Below are 20,637 nucleotides of genomic sequence, written 5' to 3'. Positions count from 1 at the left end.
TGACACAATCTGATTATCCTTACCCCAATCACTTTCCTGCACTGCTTCCTTGTCTTCTCTCTTTAGCATTCTAGATTTCTCTCCATCGGGACCCTCCCCCCCCCACCCCACTTACTTAGTTTAAAATCCTATCTACCTCCCTAGTTATTCGATTCGCTAGAACTCTGGTCCCAGCATGGTTCAGGTGTAATATGTCCCAAAGGAACAGCTCTTTCTTTCCCCTGTACTGGTGCCAGTGTCCCACGAATCGATACCCACTTCTCCCACTACTGTTTGGAGGCCTATAGACAACTCCTACCAGTGTTTTATGCCCTTTGGTGCTTCTTAACTCCACCCAGACTGATCCTACATCTTGATTTTCTGAGCCAATATTCTTTCTCACTATTGCTCTGATTTCATCCTTTATGCCACCCCACCTCCTTTTCCTTTTTGCCTGTCCTTCCTAAATATCGAATACCCTTGGAGCCACACATTCATCTCTCTGATCTTATTTACCCTGTGCCAATGTGCTCATGGCTCAGGTAAAAATCCAGAGATTATTACCTTTGTGGTTCTGCTTTTTAATTTAGTCCCTAGCTGCTTAAACTCTCTCAGCAGAACCTTTTTCTTAGTCCTACCTATGCCCTTGGTACCTACATGGACGTCGACAACTGGATCCTCCCCCTCTCACTCCAAGTTCTTCTCCAGCCCTGGCACCAGGTAGGCAAAATAGCCTTTGGGATTCATGCTCCTGGCTGCAGAGAACAGAGTTGCCGAGGCCTAGAGGGCTGGATGGCCAGGACTTGGGGACTGCATGTGGGCCATGGACTGTAGTTTGGACATTCTGCTCTAGAACACTGAGCTTTCAACTGGAAAGCTGAAGTTTGAATCCCATTTAGACTGCAGCTGTCTCCGAGGAAGCAAGTTTGTTCACGTTGGTAAGGCCACCAATGAGATGGAGGGAAAAACTGCACAATTGAAAGGATCCATGCCCAAACCACTCATGACTGCTTTTGGGTTGATTGAGGAACAGCTTTGATATTGATAAGTGTATTTTTGCCGGTTTGTTATTTTTAGTAAAAAGCAGAAGCATGTTTAAATTGGTATATCCTCCTTTACATGTGTTTTTATTTGCTAAAATTAGCCAACAGATAAAAATAGGGCTTCGATGTAGAACTGTCTGTGGATTGAACCATTTTGCCATTCCAACTAGAGAATAATGTGAACATGGAAGGCACATTTGGGTAGGGAGGGAAAAGATATTACATTATTTTTAGTTGTAGATACTCTAATTTGTGCCATAATGAGTTTTCTTCCTTCTCTTCCCAATGGGATTATAGTGCCTCTTTAAACCCAAGTTTTGACCTCTCGATCTATTCTTCAATTATTGATAGCATTTAAATTACTTTCAAATCCTTTTACTATCATTAGTGGTTCTAGTCTGAGATGTGCCTTAATTGATTGGATGCAAGAAAAAGTAAAATAGTTTGTAAATTATTTATCCTCCCAATATTTGTTTACAGTAATAAAAAGCGTTTCCTTTCTTCTGTTGTAAATCATCTGATTAAGGAGCAATATATTTGACAAGAGCATTTGCTATTGACAAACTAGTTAAGGAGGGAATGCTATATTTACAGACTATTCAATACAATGATTTCACACTTTAATCTCAGTTTGCTGAAAAATAAATGTGTCTTATCTTGGTTAAAGTTCTTATTCGCTCCATCACGACACAGGTTAATAAGGCCATAAAAAAGGCAAATCAAGCACTAGGGTTCATTTCTGGAGGGATAGAATTGTAAAGCAAAGAAGTTATGTTAAACTTGTATAGAACCTTGGTTAGACCACACTTGGAGTATTGTGCACAGTTCTGGTTTCCATATTATAGGAAGGATATGGAGGTACTGGAGAGGGTGCAAAAAAGATTTGCAAGGATGATAACAGAACTGAGAGGATATACTTATCCGGAAAGGCTGAACAGGCTGGGACTCTTTTCTCCAGAAAAAAGAAGGGTGAGGGTTGACCTGATAGAGGTCTTTAAGGTAACAAAAGGGTTTGATAGGGTAGACGTAGAGAAAATGTTTCCATTTGTTGGGGAGTCCAAAACTAGAGGTCATAAATATAAAGTCGTCACTACTAAATCCAATTGGGAATTCAGGAGTAACTTCTTTACCCAAAGAGTGGTAAGAATGTGGAACTTGCTACCACAAGGAGTAGTTGAGGCAAATAGCATAGATGCATTTAAGGGGAAGCTAGATAAACACATGAAGGAGAAAGGAATAGGAGGGTACCCTGATCGGGTTAGATGAAGTAGGGAGGGAGGAAACTCGTATGGAGCATAAATGCCACCATAGACCAGTTGGGCAGAATGGCCTGTTTCTGTGCTGTAGTTTCGATGTAACTCGATGTAAATTGCAGAACATTAAAAATGTTTGTCGCCCAAAATATTTGTCCAAGAAAGTATTGATGTGCAAGCAAGTATGTCCCTGATTGTGAAATTGAATACACATTTCTGAGAAAGAGGAACCTGGAAAATTGCTGTTCTGAGCCTTCGAAATGTTGCCATGGCAACCTGCTTATACATAGAACATTTCATATTGCTCACACAAATACAAAAAAAAGTCAATTGATGCTTTTTTTGCAATGTCCAGTCCTTTCCCCCTCCCAAAGTAGGTCACCCAAACTCATACACCATTTTCCATCCTACGGGAACATGTGCAAACCTGTTCCCAGGCTCTTGTACTGTTTGCTAGAAGGTGTGTAGGGTTATCCCTACAAGGTGGGCACACTTCATTTTGTTGGAAAAAATTGTTGAAGCTTTGGAGCAAAATGGTTTTATTTTCAAGTTTTGTAAACACCTCCTCCTGAGCAGTTTCTTGTGTGCCTGAACAAGTCTCTCCACATACACTGTGTGTCTCTTTTTCTCTATGAGCCTCTCTCTCCCTTTGTGTCTGAACTTCCTTCTCTCTGTGTCTGAACTTTTTTCTCTCTCTCTCTCTCTCTCTTTCTTTTTCATAATCATTAGGAAAGATGAGATGCTGGGGTTATTTCCACTGGAGTAGAGAAGGCTTAAAGGAGATTTAATGGAGTTTTTTTTAAAGTGATGAAGGGTATTGTTGGGGTGAAAACTGAATCACTGATGGGCAATCATCAATTTAAAATTGTCCTGGAGAGAGTGGGGAGAGAGGTTAGAAGACATTTTTTACACAGAGATTTATTACACCGTGGAATAATTTACCAAAAAGAATAGGTGAGGCTGAGACCAAATATACCTTTAAAGAGAAAAAGGGAAATGAGCAAGGCAGTGGGATTAATTTTGGATTGTTCTAGCAAAGAGCCAGCACAGATACAATGGTCTGAATGCTCTGAATGACATCCTTACGTGCTGTAAAATTCCATGATTCTTTTGTTTGGTCTCTAAATGTCTCTCTCCCTCTTTCTGTCTTTTTCTCTCCCTCCCATTCGTCATGTGTGAACTTGTCGCTTTTTTTCCCCTGAGGGTCTGAATTCTCTCTGATTTTCGCTGTACGTTTGATGTCTCTCCCGTTGCCCCCCGTGTCTGAACTCTTTCTCTTTTCCCATGTATCCAAACTCTATCTTTCTCTCTTTCGCTGCCTATCTGAACTCATTCTCTTTCTTTGCGTTTCTGAACTTTTTATCTTTCCCATGAGTTTGAGCTTTCTATTTCCCTTAATATCTGAACTCTCCCTCTTCTCCCTATGTCTGGCTAGACCGCACCTGGTGTACTGTGAGCAGCTCTGGGCACCGCATCTTCGGAAGGACATATTGGCTTTGGAGGGAGTGCAGCGTAGGTTTACTAGAATGATACCCGGACTTCAAGGGTTAAGTTACGAGGAGAGATGACACAAATTGGGGTTGTATTCTCTGGAGTTTCGAAGGTTAAGAGGTGATCTGATCGAAGTTTATAAGATATTAAGGGGAACGGATAGGGTGGATAGAGAGAAACAATTTCCACTGGTTGGGGATTCTAGGAGTAGGGGGCATGGTCTAAAAATTAGAGCCAGACCTTTCAGGAGCGAGATTAGAAAACATTTCGACACACAAAGGGTGGTAGAAGTTTGGAACTCTCTTCCGCAAATGGCAATTGATACTAGCTCAATTGCTAAATTTAAATGTGAGATAGATAGCTTTTTGGCAATCAAAGGTATTAAGGGATATGGGCCAAAGGCGGGTACATGGAGTTAGATCACAGATCAGCCATGATCTTATCAGATGGCGGAGCAGGCACGAGGGGCTGAATGGCCTACTCCTGTTCCTATGTTCCTATGTCTTAACTCCCTTTTCACTACATGTCTGAACTTGCTCTCCCTCCCTATGTGTCTTGCCATGAAAGTCCACGGGAGCCACTAGTTGTTGTAAGTGCCAGTACGTTCCCAGTCAAAGCTGTCAATGCTGCCCCCTCCAAAGGTCACACAGTCGGCGAGGGAGGGGGAGGAGAATGGGGGGTGGGGGGGGGGGAACAGGAGAAACATATCGCCACCTGGGAGTGCATCAGGACACACCCTAGCAGAAGGGGCCTCATGCATCAGCATAAGTGGTTGGCCAGGATGGTGCTAGCCCATCCCCCCGCCAACCACACAAACATTCATGCTTTTAAATGTGTTATTAAAAAAACCTTGGTTTGGACCCCCAGGTAGGCCTCACTTTTGGTGGAGTTAGGGAGTTCCGGATTTAATGTGGCGCACATCTGCTCCTCCTGGCTCCATAATAGGGCAAGTATAAAGATTACTAAGATTAAAAGCACTTTGAGCTGGGGGGATGGGGATGAAGCCACTGAAGCACACTGCTGGGGAGAGGTTTCGGGGTGGGAGGGAGGGGCTGCTTCTTCTCTCACTGATTACACTCGTTCACCTGACGAAGGAGGAAGCCTCCGAAAGCTTGTGAATTTAAAATAAAATTGCTGGACTATAACTTGGTGTTGTAAAATTGTTTACAATTGATTACACTGGAGCAGTGACAGGGAAGTTCAGAGCTGCGCCTGTCCCACGATGCTGCCTGCTGCTGACCTCTTGCTCCATTGCTTCTACCTGCTTGAATTTTGCAGTGCCTTCAGGCTTAGGGATCGTTCTCTTGTGCTGCTATTGATAGATTTAAAAATGATGTGCAACACCTCCCATACCTCCAGGCCCATGGAATTCGAAACAGGTAGAACCAGAGGAGCACGACGTCAGCAGCAGCCAGCACCATGGGACAGGAGTGTGCAAATGACCATTTTCACCATGTGCGACAGGATGCCCACACCTCTCCATGCCTGTGATCAAGGATCTAACCTCCCCTACTCATTGTCTCCCTTCTGATAGCTTGGCTGGAATCAAGAACTCTGCACGTGGAGAATCCAGGCCCTTAAGTGGAGTCCAACTTTTGGTGGTCCAGCGTGTATTCACCACAAAGTGCTGTGCCAGTAAACAGTCAGTTACTCACATGGAACTTTTGTATAACGAATGAACCTGACTTAACATGGTAACTCATGTCCTGGGTGCTCCTGGGAGAACATTTATTTACTGTTTAAATAAAAGCCCTAAGGGATTTTTCATTTTTGGAGTTTTAGGAGAGCACTTCTATAGAAGCCTCGAAAATGGGGCTTTCAAATAAGATATTCCTCACTAAACCGTGAAGGGAATTAATGCCTCTGCCACCTATCCCCTTAAAACCACAATGAAAATTTCTATTGTAGATACATAGCCCCGTAGACAACCAGAAAACTCAGATACCAGAAAAATGGACATCTTTAAAACATAGATAGATCACCATGGAAATCAAATAGATTGTATGTTTACAAAGCAGTCAGCAACCCAATAAACTACTATAGACTTCAGACGCTTAGGCCCAGATCATCAAGAAAATAAGACATCTTGCATGCATTGTCACTAGATTGCCATGCAAATGAGACAACCTGGATACTTACAACATAGTTCTAGGATACCAGGAACATGCACATGTTGGATGTATATCGCACTAAACCACTATGAAAGTCACACGGAAGAGATGTATAATTCCGACAGTTACCAGGGAAATGGACTGATTGAATTAGACCACAGGTTTAATTATAGGATAGAAATTCCAAAGCCCATCCATTTATCCTCACACAGATCCCATCCCGAGTAATGTTACCGCTGGGGCAGCTGCCCCACGGAACCAGCAGGATTTCAGAGTGGTGCCTTGTTGCTCTGTTGGGAGGAGAAACTTACCAGGTCAGTCTGGCCCAAGTTATAAAACTCTTAAAGTAACTCCCTTACTAGTCTGCTGGTATCCTAAAGGTAAATGATCGCTCTTGGATCGATTGCCATTTGCATACGACATTGTGAAGCCCACTTAGGGCCACCAGTCCCACCTCCAATAGCAAAGTCACAATGGGGGTGGGTGGCAGAAGCATTCGCCAGCCCCCGTCAGAATTTCACACTGATGCCCGGAAGGGGCAAGTACCAAGCCAGATTCTTGCTCCCTGCCCCGATTATGCCAAATTTCTAAACTTATGTTTTTATTGATTTACAAATACACTAGAGCTACTTCCAGTGACTGACATGGGCAGGGTGGGGGAAATGTCCAGATCTCATCTGAGTGCTACGTGGAGTGAAATTGTAAAAAACTTGTTTACGATTTTTCTTCACAATCTGTACAGAAAACAATAGAGAAACACGAGGCTGTGCTAAGTATATTGGCGTATTACCGTCAATGCGGCATCACAATATTAAATATGGGATAGAAAACAAAACATCACACTTTGCAAGTGCAGGGCAACTTTTTTTTAAGGGGACAGGCCGTCTGAATCAAAATCATTTAATCTAAGCCATAATTCTGATTTTGCTCCTCTGAATTATCCTAAATTACACAAATATTAAAAATCGCCCCAACTATGGGCCAAAGTTGGGATGACTGGGATATAACATTCTGTTTGAGGCTCATCCACACGATAAATAGAGTTGTTTGTCTAGCAGGCAGAGACAATCTGGAGAGCACTATAGCGCTGGGTCTCATCTGGTCTTCTTTCTGAAGTTAATGGGAGAGCAAAGAGTTAAGATGAAAAACGACCAGAATGTTTTTTTCTTTGTTTACCTTAAATGTAGGTCCAGCTGAGAGTAAAGGAAACGAACAAAAGATCTTCGTGCAACAATTTCAGCATGGCAATCGTTAAGTGCAAGACCCTGGTTACTAATGTATTCTCCGTTTATACATTTTGTCCCTGTTGACAGTGCAACAACCTGGGCTTCCTTCATGTTTAGACCTGCAAGAGGAAACAGCAAAAGAAAAAAGTGTTTTTTTTAATATATCACTGATGTAACTGGACAGGGTTCTATTTAATCTCAAGTGAGCTGGTTACCAAAAGTTCGCAGTCAATAAAATTGCTTCTTTTTGTCTTTGTTTGATAACTAACCATGGGGGGCTGTTGAATTTCCTTTTGGTCACTATATGGAGCAACATGGTAAATGCATTGGTGAAGGTTTCTCTCTGTTTGGTATTCCTAGCAAAATCATAAATGTTCTTCTTGAATGCATTTAAGATATCACTTCACATTGCAGCTGGAGTTCGTTCCTCTGTGTACTCTAGCTTCTAATCACAAGACAATTACAGATAAGGGAAACCATTCGGCCATTCTTAGTTCATCCATCCAGAAATACCTAAAGTCCCCCTCACTGCAGTTTCCAATTGGTTATTAAATGATTACACGCCTTTTGCCTCCACTGCAGAGTCCCATTCCATGTATTGACCACTCGTTGTGCGAGAAACTTCCTGCTATCAGTTGTAAATTTCCCCTTTACTAGTTTGAACATGTTTCCCCTTGTCCAACCCACTCAAGTTACTTTAAAGTAAATGCTTTTTTAAAAAACTGTTAACTATCTTATATACTTCGATAAAACCATTTCTTGGTGGTCTCCTTTCCGGACTAAAAAGCCCAAGTTTCTCCAATCTGTCTTCATAACTCGGACCTCCAACACTGGGGATCAGTTACGTGGCTCTTCTTCGCACATATAGTGTAGGAAGCGAATGGCTCCTCTGTCAATAATTTGAGGAAAAAATAGTCACTTTATCAGCAAGAGGAGCTTCACAAAAGGGGTTATAGGCTTGCAGTTTCTGCACCGCAAAGCATTTTAATGAGATTAAGTTCCAAGCTTCAATGCAATACCAGGCTCTGTGCCTTGACAGCACATCTCACCTGTGTGAGCGTCACTTTCGATGGATAATTTCTAAATCCCTCAAAACAGCACAGATTTCCTGCCTCAGACATTACCAGAGGTACAATCTGAACTTCTGTTCTAAGTACTGCCTGAAATACATGAACCCATCTGTAGCATTCTCTTTGGAGATTGCGAAGCTTTTAGGATTTGCACTGCAAAAGCTTCTGATTCCAATTCCTTGCTTTGCCCTGGTCTTAATGTGTACTATCACAGTCACGAATCAGAACATGTTCAAATCTCTGGCATCAGAGCAACCAGCACAATCACATCTATGGAGTTTCATGCTACAAAGGACTCAGTGCTCCATCACTGAAATTCTTTCAAATTAGAGTCAAACAGTTTGATAGTTTAATATTTCAATTATTATATGGGACGCAATGAAACTTTCAAATGTTGCTGAGTGCATATAATTAAATTTCAGTAATGCAAAAAGCATTTCATTCTAATGATCTAGGTAGACTTTTATCAAAATAGCATCAGCAAAATTCAATAGCAAGCAGACTAGGTTCTAATAAAGTTAGGTTTAAACATCCACAGGCCTTTTTGCTCTAAACAAGGTCCCATGGAAAGTACTAGTGCAGGCCGGGACCCAGCGTACCTGGATTATAGTCGAATTCATGGGTCTTCCACTGCATTCCCATCTGACTTACAGAGAGAATGTAATGGTCGGTCTGTGGAATTTACGGGACTTATCATCAGTCACGTAAACCTATACTACAAACACCTACGTGGAATGCAGTAATGAGGCTGATGGTCATGCTGCCTGGACGTGGCCTTTAGGGACACTGTCCAGCAGTGACACTGATGGAGCTGACTCCATTCGGCTCGCTCTGTTGGCAGCTGTAGAAATTAAGTTACTCTAACAGAAAATGCTGGGAATACTCAGCAAGTCAGGCAGCATCTGTGGAGAAGGAAACAGAGTTAACATTTCAGGTTGAGGACCTTTTGTCAGAACTGGAAGAAGGTGAAGATTAAACAGTTGTTAAGCAAGTACAGGGCCAGGGAAAGGGGGGAGGGGGGGAGGTGGAAGGAAAGAACAAAAAGGAAGGTCTCTGAAAGGGTGGAGGGCAGGAGTGATTAAATGACAAAAGGGATGATGGTGCAAGGCAAGGAGGGTGGTAATGGGACAAGTAAAGAAACAAAAGATGGGTCTAGAGGAGCTGTAAATGGCAACATCAGAACCATTGCCAGCGCCTGCTGTCTGAAAAAATGGGACCAGTGGTTATGATCTGAAGTTATTGAAATCAATGTTGAGTCCAGAAGGTTGTAAAGTGCCTAATCAAAAGATGAGGTGCTGTTCCTCAAGCATCCGTGAGTTTCATTGGAACGGTGTAAGAAGCCGAGGACAGAGAGGTCAGAGTGGGAGTGCGACGGGGAATTAAAATGGCAAACGACCGGCAGGTCAGGGTCACACTTGCGGACTGAGCGGAGATGTTCAGCAAAGCGATCACCCAGTCTGCGTTTGGTCTCCCCAGTGTAGAGGAGACCGCATTGTGAGCAGCGAATACAGTAAACTAAATTGAAAGAAGTACAAGTAAATCGCTGTTTCACCTTGAAGGAATGTTTGAGGCCCTGGACGGTGGGAAGGAGGAGGTGAAAGAGGCTGATGTTGCATCTCCTGTGCTCACACGGGAAGGTGCCATGGAAAGGAGAGTGGGTGCTGGAGGTGATGGAAGAGAGCGGTCCCTTCAGAATGCTGAAAGGGGAGTGGAGGAGAAGATGTGTTTGGTGGTGGCATCGCACTGGAGGTGGCGGAAATAGCTAAAGGGTGACACCTTGAATGTGGAGGCTGGTGGGGTGGAAGATGAGGACAAGGGGGACCCTATATTGGTTCTGGGAGTGAGCGGAAGGAATGAGGGCAGAAGTGCAGAAAATGTGACGGACATGGTCGAGGGCCGTGTCGACTACAGTGGAGGGGAATCCTCAGTTGAGGAAAAAGGAAGACATATTGGAAGCACTGGTGTGGAAGGTGGCATCGTCAGAACAGATGCGACGGAGACAGAGAAACTGGGAGAAGGGAACCGTCCAGGATCCCAAACATTCCTTCCAGGTGAAACAGCGATTTACTTGTACTTCTTTCAATTTAGTATATTGTATTCGCTGCTCACAGTGCGGTCTCCTCTACACTGGGGAGACCAAACGCAGACTGGGTGATCGCTTTGCTGAACACCTCCACTCAGTCCGCAAGTGTGACCCTGACCTGCCGGTCGTTTGCCATTTTAATTCTCCGTCCCACTCCCACTCTGACCTCTCTGTCCTCGGCCTCCTACACTGTTCCAATGAAGCTCAATGGAAGCTCGAGGGACAGCACCTCATCTTTCGATTTACAACCTTCTGGACTCAACATTGATTTCAATAACTTCAGATCATAACCGCTGCTCCCATTTTTTCGGACAGCAGGCGTTGGTAATGGTTCTGATGTTGCCATTTGCAGCTCCTCTAGACCCATCTTTTGTTTCTTTACTTGTCCCATTACCACCCTCCTTGCCTTGCACCATCATCCCTTTTGTCATTTAATCACTCCTGCCCTCTGCCCTTTCAGAGACCTTCCCTTGTGTTCTTTCTTCCCCTCCCCACCTTCCCCGACTCTGTACTTGCTTAACAACTGTACTTGTTTAACCTTCAACTTCTTCCAGTTCTGACGAAAGGTCATTAACCTGGAACGTTAACTCTGTTTCTTTCTCCACAGATGCTGCCTGACTTGCTGAGTATTTCCAGCATTTTCTGTTTTTATTTCAGATTTCCAGCATCTGCAGTATTTTGCTTTTAAATTATTCAAAGCTTTCTTCGGTTTGGTCCCTTCCTCTTTCAGCTGGGAGCTTGAGGTAGTCTGTACTGGGCATTAAAGGACTCATGTCGCCAATTCTTCCCTCTTGCCTTGCTTCCACTGTTTAGAGTGGTCCAATGTCCTGAAGTGCCTGGCTTGACAAAGGAAAGTTGAATTTGAATTGTAGTTGAGGATGGAGCCCAATAGATGGCAGTCTGTGCTCTTCTTGCAACTTGTTCAGGATCATTCCCAAGCACAGCTACCTGAAAGTACACCGACACATGTAAAGTTTTTTCCCCCCCTTTCACTTCCAAGAGGTCGGTGAAGTATAACCTGAGCAAATCATGGAAGACCTGCTCTATATCTACACTAAGGATTAAAAAGCAGTCCAGCACTGAGGGTAGTAATTACAATTCATGTTCCAAACCAGAGGTCACATCAAAGCCTTCAGTCCTGAAACTGGCTGACTCGTGCATCTGCCAGCCTCAGCTAAGTTGAGTATTGTAAATTCTCTGCTGGGTTGAGTATTGTAAAGTCTCTGCTGGTTTGAGCATTGTAAATTCTCTGCTGGGTTGAGCATTGTAAATTCTCTGCTGGGTTGAGCATTGTAAATTCTCTGCTGGGTTGAGCATTGTAAATTCTCTGCTGGGTTGAGCATTGTAAATTCTCTGCTGGGTTGAGCATTGTAAATTCTCTGCTGGGTTGAGCATTGTAAATTCTCTGCTGGGTTGAGCATTGTAAATTCTCTGCTGGGTTGAGCATTGTAAATTCTCTGCTGGGTTGAGCATTGTAAATTCTCTGCTGGGTTGAGCATTGTAAATTCTCTGCTGGGTTGAGCATTGTAAATTCTCTGCTGGGTTGAGCATTGTAAATTCTCTGCTGGGTTGAGCATTGTAAATTCTCTGCTGGGTTGAGTATTGTAAATTCTCTGCTGGGTTGAGTATTGTAAATTCTCTGCTGGGTTGAGCATTGTAAATTCTCTGCTGGGTTGAGCATTGTAAATTATCTGCTGGGTTGAGTATTGTAAATTCTCTGCTGGGTTGAGTATTGTAAATTCTCTGCTGGGTTGAGTATTGTAAATTCTCTGCTGGGTTGAGTATTGTAAATTCTCTGCTGGGTTGAGTATTGTAAATTCTCTGCTGGGTTGAGTATTGTAAATTCTCTGCTGGGTTGCTAAGATGGTGGAGGAGGATCTCTTTACAACAGGTGGAGGAAACTACAATTCCCACCAGCCTTCACTCCATTAGGATGCAGAGTTATAGAAATCATAGAATCATACAGCACGGAAGGAGGCCACTCAGCCCATCGTGTCTGTGCTGGCTCTTTGAAAAAGCTACCCAATTAATCACACTCCCTTGCTCACCAAACTGTCTATGTTCTCCTGAAGTCTGTTACTATCCTCCTCACTGTTTGCTACATTAACAAGTTTTGTGTCATCTGCAAACTTTGAAATTATGCCTCCTATACCCAAGTCCAGGTCATTAATAAATATCAAAAAAAGCAACGGTCTTAATCCCGACCCCTGGAGAACACCACTGTATACTTTCCTCCAGTCTGAAAAACAACCGTTCACCACTACTCTCTGCTTTCTGTCTCTTAACCAATTTTGTATCCATGCTGCCACTGCCCCTCTAATCCCATGGGCTTCGTGGATTAAATCTTCATGGTCTTGGCCTCTCCACTCTCCAAATGGATCCGCGAATCCATGTTAAAAATAACAGCGAAGAAGAATTGAGGTGTAGAAGATAAAGCTAAAAATAAATGCTTTTCATACAAATGGAAAGTAGAGCACTGTGAATTACATCGAGTGGTTCTGGGCTTGCTGCTGATAGCAGTTCACAGCATCTATGCAATGAAAACAATATCCATTTGACTCACCTTAGTTATGTGATTGGAGCTAAGGTCCATAATTAAATTATAACTGCATGTTGATCACTCAGAAAAAAAAAGTTAGCCATATCACACTGCTCTACCTGTGAGTGTCAGTCAGGCATTAATACTTCACGCGTCTGCACTTGTTTACGTATTGTCAAAGTAATTCACTCCTCTCATTTCTCTTTCCAGAGACACGATGAAATCGCTCTGTCGAGTTCTACAATCATAAAAAGGACAGCTCCTTTGTCCTGTCTGCTTTGCAGAATAGCAGCCCCAATCTGCCTATTCACTTTCACAGTGAGCGTGATTGTCACTTCCAACAAAGAGATGAGAAGAAATGGAGCTGGACTGTGACAGATTCATATGGAGCTAAATGGCAGTACAAGAGAGGAAGATGGACTTTCGAAAGCCTTCCATTTTAAATGAGATTTTAAAAATAACTTGCGTGGAATTAAACCTGTCAAGATTTATCAACCAAACCCAGAAGGGGGACAAAATTAAACGGTCAACCATGTCTGTTTGTGTTGATTATATATGTGCAGCAGAAAGTTATTTATGAGTTGCAACTTTGGTTGCCTAAGGGTGGAGGTTAAGGATTGAGATCCTGAGATAGAATGTGAAAAGGACAACTCAAGTCTGCTGACATAGTGTGAAATCGTTTATAATATATAATAATTAGAATACCGACTGGCCATTTAAAATTTATATCATGCATTTGGTCTAAGATCCGATGGTTTACTTGCAGTTGCAACAACCTGGGCTTCCCTGAAACAAGTCTTCTTACTGTAATGTACGATCTTGTAACCTTGAACTAACACTGATGTCACTGATGACCTTGGCATATGTGGGCTCCTGATCAGAGAGGAGCAGCGAATCTTCACAGGGTACAGTGGCCCAATTCATTTTAAAGTTAATGTGTGTGAAATAAAGTTTTCAAGCTTTTTCTGCTGCTCATTACCGCACGATGACAGAAAGAATGAAAGAAACAGTGACTGTGTGCAATTTTTATCATTTAGACATAAAGTGACAAAGATTTAATGCTGAACCAACAATATCTGTCAGTGATTTTCTCTCTTAATAAATAATCCAGTCACTTAGACTGCGGTGACACCGTGGCTCCTGATTGGAGACTGGTGGCTGTAGCGGACAATATGCAGCCAGCAACTCCCAAGTTAAACTGCAAGCTGCAAATTGCATCCCATTGGCCAGGAGAGACATAAGAACATAAGAACATAAGAAATAGGAGCAGGAGTAGGCCAATCGGCCCCTCGAGCCTGCTCCGCCATTCAATAAGATCATGGCTGATCTGATCCTAACCTCAAATCTAAATTCATGTCCAATTTCCTGCCCGCTCCCCGTAACCCCTAATTCCCTTTACTTCTAGGAAACTGTCTATTTCTGTTTTAAATTTATTTAATGATGTAGCTTCCACAGCTTCCTGGGGCAGCAAATTCCACAGACCTACTACCCTCTGAGTGAAGAAGTTTCTCCTCATCTCAGTTTTGAAAGAGCAGCCCCTTATTCTAAGATTATGCCCCCTAGTTCTAGTTTCACCCATCCTTGGGAACATCCTTACCGCATCCACCCGATCAAGCCCCTTCACAATCTTATATGTTTCAGTAAGATCGCCTCTCATTCTTCTGAACTCCAATGAGTAGAGTCCCAATCTACTCAACCTCTCCTCATATGTCCACCCCCTCATCCCCGGGATTAACCGAGTGAACCTTCTTTGTACTGCCTCGAGAGCAAGTATGTCTTTTCTTAAGTATGGAGACCAAAACTGTATGCAGTATTCCAGGTGCAGTCTCACCAATACCTTATATAACTGCAGCAATACCTCCCTGTTTTTATATTCTATCCCCCTAGCAATAAAAGCCAACATTCCATTGGCTTTCTTGATCACCTGTTGCACCTGCAAACTAACTTTTTGATTTTCTTGCACTAGGACCCCCAGATCCCTTTGTACTGTAGTACTTTCCAGTTTCTTGCCATTAAGATAATAACTTGCTCTCTGATTTTTCCTGCCAAAGTGCATAACCTCACATTTTCCAATATTGTATTGCATCTGCCAAATCTCCGCCCACTCACCCAGCCTGTCTATATCCCTTTGTAGGTTTTTTATGTCCTCCTCACTCTCTACTTTCCCTCCCATCTTTGTATCATCTGCAAACTTTGATATGTTACACTCGGTCCCCTCCTCCAAATCATTAATATAGATTGTAAAGAGTTGGGGACCCAGCACCGACCCCTGCGGAACACCACTGGTTACAGGTTGCCAGTCCGAGAATGTACCATTTATCCCAACTCTCTGCTTCCTGTTAGATAACCCATGCCAGAATATTACCCCCAATCCAGTGATTCTTTATCTTGAGCAATAATCTTTTATGTGGCACCTTGTCGAATGCCTTCTGGAAGTCCAAATACACTACGTCCACTGGTTCCCCTTTATCCACCCTATACGTTATATCCTCAAAGAACTCAAGCAAATTTGTCAGACATGACTTTCCCTTTGTAAAGCCATGCTGACTTTGTCCTATTAAATTATGTTTATCCAAATGTTCCGCAACTGTCTGCTTAATAATAGACTCCAAAATTTTACCCACCACAGATGTTAAGCTAACTGGTCTAAAATTTCCAGCCTTCTGCCTACTACCCTTTTTAAATAAGGGTGTTACATTGGCAGTTTTCCAATCTGCCGGGACCTTTGCCGAGTCCAGAGAATTTTGGAAAATTATTACCAAAGCATCCACAATCCCGACTGCAACTTCCCTCAAGACCCTAGGATGTAAGCCATCAGGTCCAGGGGATTTATCCGCCTTGAGTCCCATTAATTTACTGAGTACCAATTCCTTAGTGATTTTAATCGTATTTAGCTCCTCCCCCCCTAGAGCCCCCTGTTTGTCCAGTGTTGGGATATTCTTAGTGTCCTCTACCGTAAAGACTGAAACAAAATATTTGTTCAGCATTTTTGCCATCTCCATGTTTCCCACCATTAATTTCCCGGTCTCATCCTCTAAAGGACCTACGTTTGCCTTAGCCACCCTTTTTCTTTTTATATAACTATAGAAACTCTTGCTATCTGTTTTTATATTTTTTGCTAATTTATTTTCATAATCTATCTTCCCTTTCTTAATCAATCCTTTCGTTACTTTTTGCTGTCTTTTGAAGACTTCCCAATCTTCTATCCTCCCACTAAGTTTGGCTACCTTATATGTCCTTGTTTTTAGTCGGATACTATCCTTAATTTCTTTACTTAGCCACGGATGGCTGTCATTTCTTTTACACCCTTTTTTCCTCAGTGGAATATATATTTTTTGAAAGTTGTAAAATAACTCCTTAAATGAACACCATTGCTCATGTACCGTCTTACCCTTTAATCTATTTTCCCAGTCCACTTTAATCAATTCCGCTCTCATACCATCATAGTCTCCTTTATTCAAGCTCAGTACGCTTGTTTGAGAACCAACCTTCTCACCCTCTAATTGGATATGGAATGTAACCATGTTATGGTCACTCATTCCAAGGGGATCCTTAACTAGGACATTATTAATTAATCCTGGCTCATTACACAGGACCAGGTCCAAGGTTGCTTGCCCCCTTGTTGGTTCAGTTACATACTGCTCAAGAAATCCATCCCTAATACACTCAATAAACTCTTCCTCAAGGCTACCCTGCCCAATTTGATTTGTCCAGTTAATATGATAGTTAAAATCCCCCATAATTATAGCTGTTCCCTTATTGCATGCCCCGACTATTTCCTGATTAATACTTCTTCCAGCAGAGTTGCAACTATTAGGAGGCCTATATACTACGCCCACGAGTGTTTTTTTCCCCTTATTATTCCTTATCTCTACCCAAACTGTTTCATTATCCTGATCCTTTGTCCCAATATCTTTTCTCTGTATTACAGTGATTCCTTCCCTTATTAACATAGCCACCCCACCTCCCCTTCCTTCCTGCCTGTCCTTCCTGATTGTTAAATACCCTGGCATATTTAATTCCCAGTCGTTGTCACCCTGCAGCCATGTTTCTGTAATGGCCACAAGATCATACCCATAATTGTGCCGTTAACGCTTACACACTTGCACACAGCTCTGCTCCTAACTAGCAAATCTTCAATGCTTTGAGAATAAAAACGTCCACATTCTTAACACATTGGGGTGCATTTCCAAAGAGGTTCTCCTGCTTGTCCGGCGTAAATTCGGTGGAAGAGCCTTGGAAAGCCCAGGAAAATGGCGTAAACGGTGTTTGCCCTGTTGTATCCATGGTTTTCACGGCTCCTCTGTTGAAGTTATGGCAGAAGAGCGGGAGAACTCACAAAGACATTTACACTCATTGGCCTGGAACTTGGTTCGCCTGCCGATCCCTGCGCCGGAATGCGTAGGCCCGAGGCACACCCGATGTTCGGCCTCAGGTCTCAATTACATGAGACCGTCGAGCTGCAGGCGCCTGCTGGGAGTCCCAAGCAGTTCGCCGGCAAAGGGGCTTTCAATTTCGGGCTGCTGTGTCTCCGGCAGCAGTCCTGAGAAAGGTCCTGGGAGTGGGAAAGTGATCGGGTGGGAGTGGTCGATCGGGAGGGCGCGAAAGCGATTCGGAAGGAGGGGGATAGCGATCGAGAGGGGGGCCAAGCAGGGACTGGCAATGATGTTCGGTGCCGCAGTGCAGTCAGGAAGAGCAGTCCTGCTCCTCCCGGCTCCACATTCAGGTAAATACTTTTTCAAAAATTTACCTTTTTGGTGGCAACCTCCTGCAGTCAGTGCCAGTTGAGTGCAGGGCCTTAAACAGAGGTTCTGCCCCTATTTGCATATGCAAAGATTGTAATGTCTGTTTCAGGCCTGGGCCCTGGACCCTTCATTTTCTACCTTCACCAATATGGCGGGCAGCGCACTTCTGGCGTGGAGTTAGCATGCGCACACCGCCCGCCATATTGGATGCTCAGGTGCCAGTTTTGCGCCTTAAGACCTATTGCGGCTTCAATATGCAAAACATAAATTATGTTGGGTCCAATGCTTCTGCCTTTGCTAATTTTAGTGAAAAAATAGATGGGAATGAAAAGTGGCGGAATATTGGAGAAAGTGCCATCCATATTTAGTATTAAGGCCGACATCTGTTCCTCTCCAAAAATGGAATTAAAAGGACTTAGGAAAAGTAAGAGAAAAGTTTGATTTTGATTGTCGAGCCTTTATTAAAGGTCAGTAATGAAGAACCTTTGCAGCTTCTCAAGATTGTACAATCAAATCAAAAAGTGAGTATTTTACTCTAAGTCATACCTGAAGTTAGTGACAACAACTTGCCTTTATATCGCACCTTTAACGTAGTAAAACATGCCAAGGCGCTTCACAGGAGCGTTATCAAACAAAATTTGACATCGAGCCACATAAGGACATGTTAGGACAGGTGACCAAAAACTTGGTCAAAGAGGTAGGTTTTAAGGAGGAGAGAGAGAGGTGGAGAGATGGAGAGCCAGAGAGGTTTAGGGAGGGAATTCCACAGCTTTGGGCCTAGGCAGCTGCAGGCACTGCCGCCAGTGGTAGAATAATGAAAATCGGGGATGCGCAAGAGGCCAGAATTGGAGGAGCACCGAGATCTCGGAGGGTTGTAGGACTGGAGGACGTTACTGAGATAGATAGTGACAATAAAGAGGGGGAAGATAGGAACATAGGAATGTGCTGAACCAGAACAGACCATTTCATTCCATTTAGTGGGCCCCAGATTTCAAAAACAAAATCCACAGCTCACCACCCATATTCCTGAACTAATTTTATGCCAAATGCCTGTCCAACTCCCCCTCAAAACTATTGATGCTTTCAGCCTCGATCGGCTTCCTGGGCAGTCCATTCCAAACATTAACCACCTTCTGTGTGAGATAATGATATCTGATCTGTCCCATTCAGATCCTTTTCCTGTGCTGTGTCCTACAGACTAACATATTGTAGTTTATAGTTCTAATGTTCATTTGCATATCTTAGTCTCATCACTTTATACTTGCTAACAATGAATTCCATTTGCCATTTCTCAGCCCAGCTTCCAACTCTATCTGGATCCATCTGCTCCTGATAAGCATACTCTTGATTGTTTGCAAGCCCAACCTTGTTGTCATAAACACATTTTGACAGTTTGTCTCCATTCCCATTTGCAAATTATTGATGCATAACATGAAACACAAAGGTCCAAGCATTGATTCTTGGGGAAACCCACTAGTCACCCATGGCAGATGTCAGGTTCACTTGGATTAAATTTCAAAGTATCAACACAGCAGTGACAGAAGTGAATAGTGCAGAGGAGTTTTCTGTTCAAGGACGTGTTGGAGTGCCCATTGGCAAGTCTGTTGCAGTGGAGCATCAGGACGAGAGGGTGACTCAGAATCAGAGACCATAGAGAGGCACATGACTCACAGCAGGTGTACTCCCACAGAGTCAGCCACATGGGCAAAGTGGGGGACCAGTACCTGAGCAGGCCCAAGCTTACCAGGGTGAGTATGACTGAGTTGTCCCACCTGGTTCAAGAAGACTTCTAGGGACAGTCAACCATCCATATGGGTCATCGTGGGACTCAGCCACATTGCTTGCTTGGCTTTTGGAGAAAGAAAGAATGGCAGACTGCAAGATACATTACAAGTGGAGTAATGCTATTCAGTTGTTCAGAGTTCATGGTCAACATGTTTAGTGTATTTGGCTGTCTTATTTATCACTTGCGTGTTGTGCAATTCCCCATATTGTTTGTGAGTATGTCTTAATATTAAGTGGTCCCCCAGCTAATCTGGCCGAATGAATAGCCATTTAGCCAGCTGCGAGGGATAAAGAAGTCTTCTTACCTGCATCTGCAACTAACCATGATGGATTTGTTTTAGTGCCAGGGGCCTGCTTCACTGTGGTAGTAGTGAGCTGATTATTTTCAAAGGCAATGGCTTTTTATCATGTTCCACTCACATTGCTTTGATCCCTATCAGTGGTCCTGAGTCTAATACTGCAGTGGGAGATACATAGAAGTTACCACATGGAAATGGGCCATTCAATCCAACTAGTCCATGTTGGGGTTTACCGTCCACACATGCAAATAGTTCTAATCACATTTACCCCCGTGTTCCCATATCCCTTTAATCCCTTTTCCTTCATTCACCTGTCCAATCTACTCGTGAATGTTGACTTAGTTTCTGCCTCAACCACTAACCCTGGAAGTGAATTCCACAGCCTCGCAACTCTCTGCAAGAAGTTGTTTCTCCTGCTCTCAGTTCTAAATCTCTTATATTTAATCTTGTACCTATGGCCCCTCGTTCTTGACCCCTCAACTACTGGAAACATTCTGCTCCTTGGCGATCAACAGAGGCTGGTGATCTGGGCTTTGTAAATCACAACTTTAACAGCTTAGAAGCCAAAATTGAGGCCGACTGAACAGTCGGCCCTAAATGGAGAGGTTAAACGCTGTACTATGTTGATCCGTGTTCCATCTTTCTCATACCTGGCATTATTTTGAGTTTTTTGGCTGCTCTTAGGTAGGGGCCCATTGTAAACAAACTTTCAAGGTTAACTGGTCTATTAAACACAGATTTACTAATAATTTAAGATACAATGTTGTTTCACCAATTTTTGATGTTTTAATTGTTAATCTGATCGGTGCCGATTTGCAAATTACCCATTGCCATGACAATTGGTGATGAGGTAGTTGAGCTAATAGATGGCCTGAGGGCACTGATAATATTACTAATGCAGTTAGTATCAAGATGAGTGCATGTAATATTAAGTCAAGGGAATTGTTAAACATTTAGGGGGATGTTTTCCACTTTTAGAAGCTGGGATATTATTGTCGCTATGCTTTGTTAAT

The 20,637-nt window shown here is 43.1% G+C and overlaps 1 protein-coding gene across 1 annotated transcript in view; it reads right to left on the bottom strand.

Annotated features, from left to right (window-relative positions):
• The window catches only part of adarb2 (adenosine deaminase RNA specific B2 (inactive)), a 603,243-nt gene that overhangs the window by 104,885 nt on the left and 477,721 nt on the right, over window positions 1-20,637 (bottom strand). Inside the window, 1 exon segment of the mRNA XM_067999193.1 lies at window positions 7,054-7,222. Within this exon segment, the coding sequence (XP_067855294.1) occupies window positions 7,054-7,222 (169 nt within the window).

The sequence above is a fragment of the Heptranchias perlo genome, chromosome 2 (assembly GCF_035084215.1).
Source record: "Heptranchias perlo isolate sHepPer1 chromosome 2, sHepPer1.hap1, whole genome shotgun sequence".
Lineage (NCBI taxonomy): Eukaryota > Metazoa > Chordata > Chondrichthyes > Hexanchiformes > Hexanchidae > Heptranchias > Heptranchias perlo.
This window is presented reverse-complemented; position numbering and strand designations above follow the sequence as displayed.